This window comes from Carlito syrichta, unplaced genomic scaffold (assembly GCF_000164805.1).
Source record: "Carlito syrichta isolate Samal-C Ts95f unplaced genomic scaffold, Tarsius_syrichta-2.0.1 Scaffold305149, whole genome shotgun sequence".
Classification (NCBI taxonomy): Eukaryota; Metazoa; Chordata; class Mammalia; order Primates; family Tarsiidae; genus Carlito; species Carlito syrichta.
This window is the reverse complement of record NW_007249245.1, coordinates 1,300,714-1,308,664: the sequence shown is the minus strand read 5'-3', so window position 1 is coordinate 1,308,664 and position 7,951 is coordinate 1,300,714. Positions and strand designations below refer to the sequence as shown.

The window sequence follows — 7,951 nt, the reverse complement described above, 5'->3', positions numbered from 1 at the left end:
CCCCTCCCTAGGTCCCTGCGCGTTTTATTGCGACCTGCCGGTGGGAACTTTGTCTCCGAGTCGAAACAGCATGGAGCGGCGGAGCGAGAGCCCGTGTCTGCGGGACAGCCCCGACCGGCGGAGCGGCAGCCCGGACGTCAAGGGGCCTCCCCCGGTGAAGGTGGCCAGGCTGGAGCAGAACGGCAGCCCCATGGGAGCCCGCGGGAGGCCCAACGGCTCCGTGGCCAAGGCCGTGGGAGGTAACAGCCCTGAGCGGGAGGCGCGAGCTGCCCGCGGCCTGGTGACAATGGCCCGGGTGTCAGGGTTCAGGTTGATTGGGCGCTGGTGCGGTGTAGGATTACAGGAAGTGAGTTCCAGGTTGCCAAATAATGCCCCTGTCGCCTCTCATCTGCAACTGGTAGCTTCATCTCGAGTTGAAACGAGAAAGTGGTTTACCCAGAGGGTGGCATGTTTTGGGCACTTTGCCACTGTATGCTGAGGTGTTGGCAGGTTTATGTCACAGCCAGCTAACTGTTTCTAGATTTTCCTCGAGAGCTTTTTAGCGACTTAACTCTTTTGCCTTGCCTCAAAGTGTCTGTGGTAAGGATGAAGTTTCGGTGCTTTCGCTATTATGAAATAGTATGGAATGCTCAGACTAGGAGTGGAACAGGAGTGTTGTCGGTGCTACTTTGTTGTTGGAACAGTGCTTCGGGACAGCTGAGGGGCCACTGAGAATAGCTCCTGGAGCATTTCAAATGGGACATAATCACCGTGAATCTTTCAGGCCCCTTAGAAGCTTTAATGCTACTGTTATCCATAAAGTTTAGGCAGATGAATTTGTAAATTTGTTATGAACTATAGGGCAACAGGTAAAAACGGCAGAGTAGTCGTCTTAGCTGTGTGCTGTTTCCCCTCCCAAGAATTTCAATTTATTTACAGAAAATCTTTTGTAGCTTCTACGACTGGAACTACTTTCCTTTAAAGTGGTTAGGAAAAGTAATCGTATAAAAATATGAGGGAAATTTAAACATTAAAATATTTTGGTGTTTGTATGCTATTTACTTAGTTGTCTTTTACATATTAAATTCACAATTCTACATGGCATGCAGGTTTTGTGTATGTGTTTGGGGTTTAAGTTTTTTGACCTCTAAGGTGTTTATTCCCCCTAATACTTTCAACAGTAACCCATTTAATATAATTCTTTATATTAGATTGCCTGAAATCTAAAACCCTGGCAAAACTTAATGATAAGCTCCCACACTCCTGTTCTAAGTGTCCATTGTGTGTATTTTGAAATAAATAACTCTAAATGTCCACTCCTTTTTAAAGAATTAAACACATACACTTAGTAAAATCTTTTTTTTGTTTTTAGTTATTTTGCTATTTCTGTTTTTTTATGGTAGACATTCGGGATGGTTTGTCTTAGCTATTCATATTACTCATCTTCCTTGAGAGGCAGTCATACTCCCAGTTTTTAAAATTAAAAAAAATTACTTGGCTATAGACTGTATCTTGTGTATCTCCTTTTTGGAACTTGAAAATATACTTTCACAAAGCAAAACTCAACAGTTCTGTGATTCAGTTTTTAAAAGGGCTTTATTAATGGGTTGTCCTGAGACTGGAGTAATAACTCCAGACTTTTCATATAATCATTTAGCATGTGCATATTAGAAAGAAAAATATGTGGTGAATATGGTGGGACCAAACTGAGATGACGTAAGTGCTGATAATGTTTTACTGAAAAATTTTTGGTAATTCTGGGAGGTAGGGTGCCCCAAAGTGGCCTTAGGTGTAAAGAAAAAATGTGGACTTATTTTGGTGTCTTTCTGAAGACCTCATACAGTTCACTAATTTGAAAGGAGTCTCTAAACGTTTTAGAATGTAATTGTTAACAATTGGGCTTTCCTAGACAAGATGTTTTTCCCTCCATCTATGTCATATTAAACTATGAAAGAAACTGCCACATTTTGTTGACCAGGATTACCTTTAGTTTCAAACAGTGGTTGCTTTTCAAATTTTCCAAGACTAAAATTCACATTTGACCACTTAGTATACTTTTGACATAAACTAAAATGATTGTCTTGTTGAAGAAGAATATATTTGTTTCAGCTGCCTTAGACACATTCTCTTAATTTAGTAATAGCAAAGGTCTTATTAGCTGCTTCACAAATTGAATATAAAGATAATGTAATTTTTGTCTCAATATATATGATTTATAATACTTAATAGTAAAGTGATTAAAATTGTTTGGTGAAATTTTCAAGTTTTTTTTAAAGAAAAGTTTTTCTCTATATAGCATAATAGATTGTTTGCAAAAGCATTAATTTAGAGAACTTTAGAATTTAACAATTTAGAATGTAAAATTTTGATAGTACAAATCTTTGTCATTGAATGTTAGTAATTATTTTATGGTTTAAGTTTATATAGTGTCCAAATATACATAAAGGTGTTAATAATTTCATTTTTTGTAACTTTTAATCATGTATATACATTGAAGCAAAGCCAAACCTTTTTAAAAATGTACATTCTAAATTTTAAAAAATTTTAAATAAATTTCTAAGTTAGAGTTTTTTTATAGTGGAAAGATTTTTAAAACATAAGGTAAATATAAACTAGATTATATTTCTACCGCCCTACACCCTTTTGTTTAAATTTTATTTATAAAGCAACGTAAGCATAGCTAACTACAAAAGTATTTAGAGCTCTGTATCATTCGTTGTCATTTTCAGATATATTGCAATCCTGTAAATGCTGTAAAATGGTTATAAAAATTTGTTTTAAAAATAGAGCTCAAAATTTGGGAGTCCATATTTGTTAATCTTTAGTATTCCTTTTTCTTAAAAGCTCCTTCCCTAAACTAGGGGAAATCAAGTAAATTGGTTGCCCAATAAAATAGTAATTTGTCTTACTGCTTTTTATAAGCAGTGAGGCAAATATGTTTCTTAATGCATTGGTTGTAAGTTAGTTCTGTTGCTGTTATGCTGTGTTTTTAGGAAAAGGGAATTTGCTATGTTTTTCGATAAGAACTAGGTATTCATAAGAAGGAGGGGCCTTATTTTAATGTCTGAATTTAACTAGCAAAGGTTAGTAGAAACACTGTCACAGTCTTCAAGGTTGTGTTTTAATAGGAGACTCAAAAGTTAGTGCATTGTTTACAATGTGGTTAGCTTTAGAAGACTCTATTAGAAAGTAGATCAGTTTTGCTTTGTCTTCTAACACTTTCTAGGATGTTTTTGCTCTTATCTAAGCAGTGTTTTAAAACATGTATGTAATAAAATATAAGTGCTCAGATGTGTATGTCAGTCAGCTTTTATAGAAGGTCCTTAAGGAAAAAAAAAAAAAGGCTAATATCTCTTTAAAAAACATATGAAGGCTGGAAGAGAGTTTAGAGCAAGCAAGAGCACCATGGTGTTGACAGCTTTATATCCCTGCTGGGTAACATTCACTTACTAGAATTGGCGTCCCCTCTCAGCTAGTAATTCACTCCATAAGGATTTTGAAAAAGGATGATTAATGATGGGGACATTTATATCTGTGAAATTGTTGATTACAACTTACAGATCTATTTGAAGATTTAGGGAAAAAGAAGAAATTATTAAGGATGATGAAAATAAGGATCAGATGATCCTTTTTATCACTATTAGCCTAAGTATCTAGAATGTTTTACTGTGTGGAGTGCGTCAAGCACGCAACCTACAGCATGAAATGAAAGTGGTGCCAGTCAAGTTTCCAGAGGAAGCAAGGCATTCTGCTCTCCTCCCAGACTGCTGGAAGGTGCTGGCCAGTTGTGCTTTAATAGCAATAAATTATTGTGCTTCATTCATTGTTAGCACAAACGTTTTCATTTTTTAATGTTTGGCTTAAAGAATAACTTTTAGACAGCTTTATTTAAACTGAATGAACAATACTTGAATATACCAGATGGTGTATTTGCTGATAGGAGGCATTAAACATCAGAAATATTTTTGATATTTTTCATTTTCCTATGAATTTCATGACTTTTGGTGTTAAATGCACTGTATTTTAGGGGAAAATATTTGAACATTGGAAATGTCTCTTAGAGTTAGTTGCTTTTTTGGAAAAAAATTGCTTAGCTTTGAAAAATAATTTATGTTTTATAAATAACAATTTACTTTTTGATGAAGAACTGTCTAATAACAATTTATTTTTGTTGAAGAACTGTCTGTTGAGGTTATAGCTAGCCCATCCAGAGTAGACCTATTCTTACTATCCTGCAGCCCTTTTAAGAACATAACTGTCTTGTTGTAAGGGGGAAGCATCATTATGCAGTACACACTGATGTATTCAAATAGGGAAGAAATGTGATCAAGATTGTTAGACAGGACCTTATCTAGAGCTGAATGTTGTCTACAACAATAGTTAGTTTAATTCTCTACATGTGGAATATTTCCTTTTAGATTAAAAAAAATGCAGTTGAGGTCAGGTGCAGTCACCATTTTAGCCGTGTGTTTAGAGGGTTATTTCCCTTTTTGAAAGGAGTACAGGTATGAAAGTAGAGAGGTGTATATATTGAAATATATAAAATACTTAAAAATTTAGAAATATATTGTCAACATGGGCAAAATGGAAAAAACTATGTTCAAGGATGAACACCATAATACTTGTAGGAAGGACTCATATTATTATTTCAAGACAGAAAAGATTGTATTTCTCCCTCCCTCCAAATTTTTTTTTTTTAGGATTTTAAGATCTTTTAAATAGAATGAACTTATGCTTTGGGGTCATCCAGCAGCCTAGCATGTCCTCTGTAGTTTTGCTGAGGTAGAAAAATAGCCATTCTCTAAAGTGTTTTTAGTCCTTGGCCTGTTATTAAAATAAAGATATACTTGGTTAAAAAAAATATATGCAATGGAACATACACATTAAACAGAACATAGGGTATCCGCCCCTCAAAGTCCTGAGCATAATTTGATGTTTCAAGTAATTTTGGAAGCCTTATATTCCATCAGCAGAAACCCACTGACCATTGTATACTCAAGATCATCTGCAGTGAAGTGTCTGTGTGTGTGTGTGTGTGTGTGTGTGTGTGTGTGTGTGTGTGTGTGTGTGTACTGGAACTATGTAGATGTCCCTTAAGGCATCTGTTTTTTAACCCCTGCAGAAAATAAGCAATATCATCTCTTCCCAAGGAGTTATAACCAGCAAAATCAGTCTGCACATATTACATATTCTGTGTTAATACCTTCCTTTTTTGAAAAGAAAATTATATATATATACTCATTTCTGTAGACAGGGGAAACAGACTAATCACCATTTATTAGATGTTAAAAATGTGAATTTGAGTCATTTTAAGAATATGGAAGTCAATTTTATTCCGAGCAAGACTATGGCAATTATTTGGTATATCTGTCAAGGTGATAAGTTTAGTTTGCTGGTTATACTTTAAAACCTTTAGTTTTCTTTTTTTTTTTTAAAAAAAAAGGTTTAGTACAGAGACAGTTTATATGCATGTTTTTAAAAAGACATGCTAAATTAACAGGGCTAGATGAATTCCAAATTGTATTATATTCTTGGGTCACGCTTTTCTTTTAAACGTCTTTAGGGTTAGGGTGAGATAAAATTGACACAATTTCTCACCATTAAAAAAGTTTCTTATAACTAATAATCCTACATTACGTGTGTAAAATATGAACATAGTTTGTTTTATTTTAGGAAGTCAAACTTACATGAAATATAAATAAATAAGTAATTCTTTATATTCTTTTATTTAATAGGCTTCTTAAAAACCTATTTAACTCATGTGTGGTAACATAGTAATTTTTACTATCTTCCTTACATGAATGCTGAGATACAATGGCATTTTGGAACATATTTAAAGATGGAGCATTTGACAAAAGTTGTATGTGTAACAGTTTGTCAGTGAAAAGTGACAAGTGGGAAATGACAAATGAAATGTTGGCATCATCACTCTTTATTTTGATAAAAATGTCTCAATTTGCAGTGATATAATACTGTTTCATATTATTTCATGAGTTGTGAGAATGCATAAGGGGAATTTAGATTTTGTGAACGGAAAATTAGCAGCCCAAACTCTCTTTTCAGAAGCCTTGGCAGCAAGTTTCCCTTCTCCCCCACTCCCCAAGAATAAGAACAGCAGTGAAATGTTGGATCTAACTCATACATTTTAACTCATTATTTAAAAAAAAAAAAAAGGAATAACTTAAAATGATTTCAAGTAGGAGACCTTTATGCCTAGCTCAAAAAAAAAAAAAAAAAAAAAAGGAAGAAAAGGGTTTGCCTTTTAGTTTCCGTTCTTTTCGTTATAGCAGTTTTAAAGTGAGCGATTTCCTTCTGCTAACCCTGATTGTAAAGGTCTTTTCTTGCTTCTAGTCACCACTGCTCTCCAGCATAAATTTAGGGGTCCAGTAAGGAGAGCTGTGAATTTCGTTTATTTTAAAGTGCAGTCGAGGTCTTGAAAAGTCTATGTGTTAAAAATGGATTTTTATATACAAAAGATTTATCATTCCTACTACTTAGGGGCAGTGTGATAGATATTTCAAAGTCAAAGTAGATGCCCCGAGTGGAATTGAAATTGAGGTATGAATTAAAACAAAAGTCAGTAAAGGACTTACAGATTAAAAAAAAAAAAAGTACAGATGTAGCCACAGTCATACGCTGTTTCCCATTTTCTAGAGTCACATTGTTCTCTTTATTGTTAGTGATCAACCAAATATTTATTTACTTATTTTACATAGAAAAATGCCCTATAAGTATGACATACTACAGTATTTTTTGTAAAAATGTTCTGTGATGGCATTTTCAAAATCGTGTAGCTCCATCTATACATCTGTATATTTTTTTCAATTAACAGAATTGTTTTGCTGTTTAATAGCAAGTGATTTAAAAATTTGTGGTAAAATCAGTATAATTAAGTGGCAGTGAAAAGCTGCATCGGAAATTGCCCTCTACAACTTATGTGTCTTATGCTTCTCAATTACCAAGTTTACTTAGTTTAGAATTTCTAAAAACTAGGTAAAAACACTTAATGTGGAGAAAACGTGCTTGAGCTATATAATTATGACAATTGGGTTTATAGCATGTATTTTTTTCCCCTTTTAATCTGATGTCTATACTTCTACAGCTTAAACTAGTGGTTGTTACAGGTACTAGTTTGACAAATGACTAAAATATGGAAAAAAAGGCATTAATAGAAATGTCAAGAATTTGAACTTTACAATAAAGTGATCAGTAAACTATGTCAGGCTTTTAATAAACACATTTCTTATTTGTGGTTGTGACACATTAGGGTAGTAAAACCCTCTGGGGAAGTATATTTCAATTTTAGTTGCTCCTGGTACTCTCACTCCTTGTTAATGTGTGAGGCAAGTACAGTTCTGCCCTTACCTAGTGGCTTTTTGGAATGGAGTTCTCTCGTAGCACAGTTGGTTTTTAAAACGTAGCATAACATACAGCAAAGATTAAAAAAAATTGAGGGGCAGTACTGCAAGCTACTTTTTATGAAAAGGGACGCAGTTCACACCAGGGTAACTGGTGCCCGCCGAAGGCTGAATAGTTTCTGAAATATGCACAGCAGCTCAGTGTCTTTATTTCTTGGAAGACATTATACATATATATTAGAAATTTTAGTTAGAGCAAATGTTTTCCAAATCACTAAGATCTGACAGAGATGATTTTTGGGCATTTAACATAGAAATAACTTGAATCTCATCACATTAACCACAGATATCTTTTCTTTCTTTCAACATATACTTTTTACTTGTTTCTGTGCTTGGCTAGAAAGCAAATGTATCAATTCTTTTAAACTGACTTTGATTTTTTTGTAACATAAGAAAATATTTTCTTTGCAAAGAGAGCAGATTTGGTTAAATGGCATGCCCAAGCCTCCTGGGAAATAACCAAAAGCATAAAGTAAAAAGAACCAGATTTTCAGATTTCCCGATTATGACCTATATTAAAATTGAGTACTTTTATTGCATTTGTTTAAATTATT

General features: G+C 34.1%; 1 protein-coding gene across 1 annotated transcript in view; it reads left to right on the top strand.

Annotated features, from left to right (window-relative positions):
- Positions 1–7,951, top strand: part of SATB2 (SATB homeobox 2) — a 183,737-nt gene that overhangs the window by 1,604 nt on the left and 174,182 nt on the right. The window contains exon 2 of the mRNA XM_008061216.2: positions 12–239. Within this exon, the coding sequence (XP_008059407.1) occupies positions 71–239 (169 nt within the window). The 5' untranslated portion in view covers positions 12–70. The remainder of the gene's footprint in view (positions 1–11; positions 240–7,951) is intronic.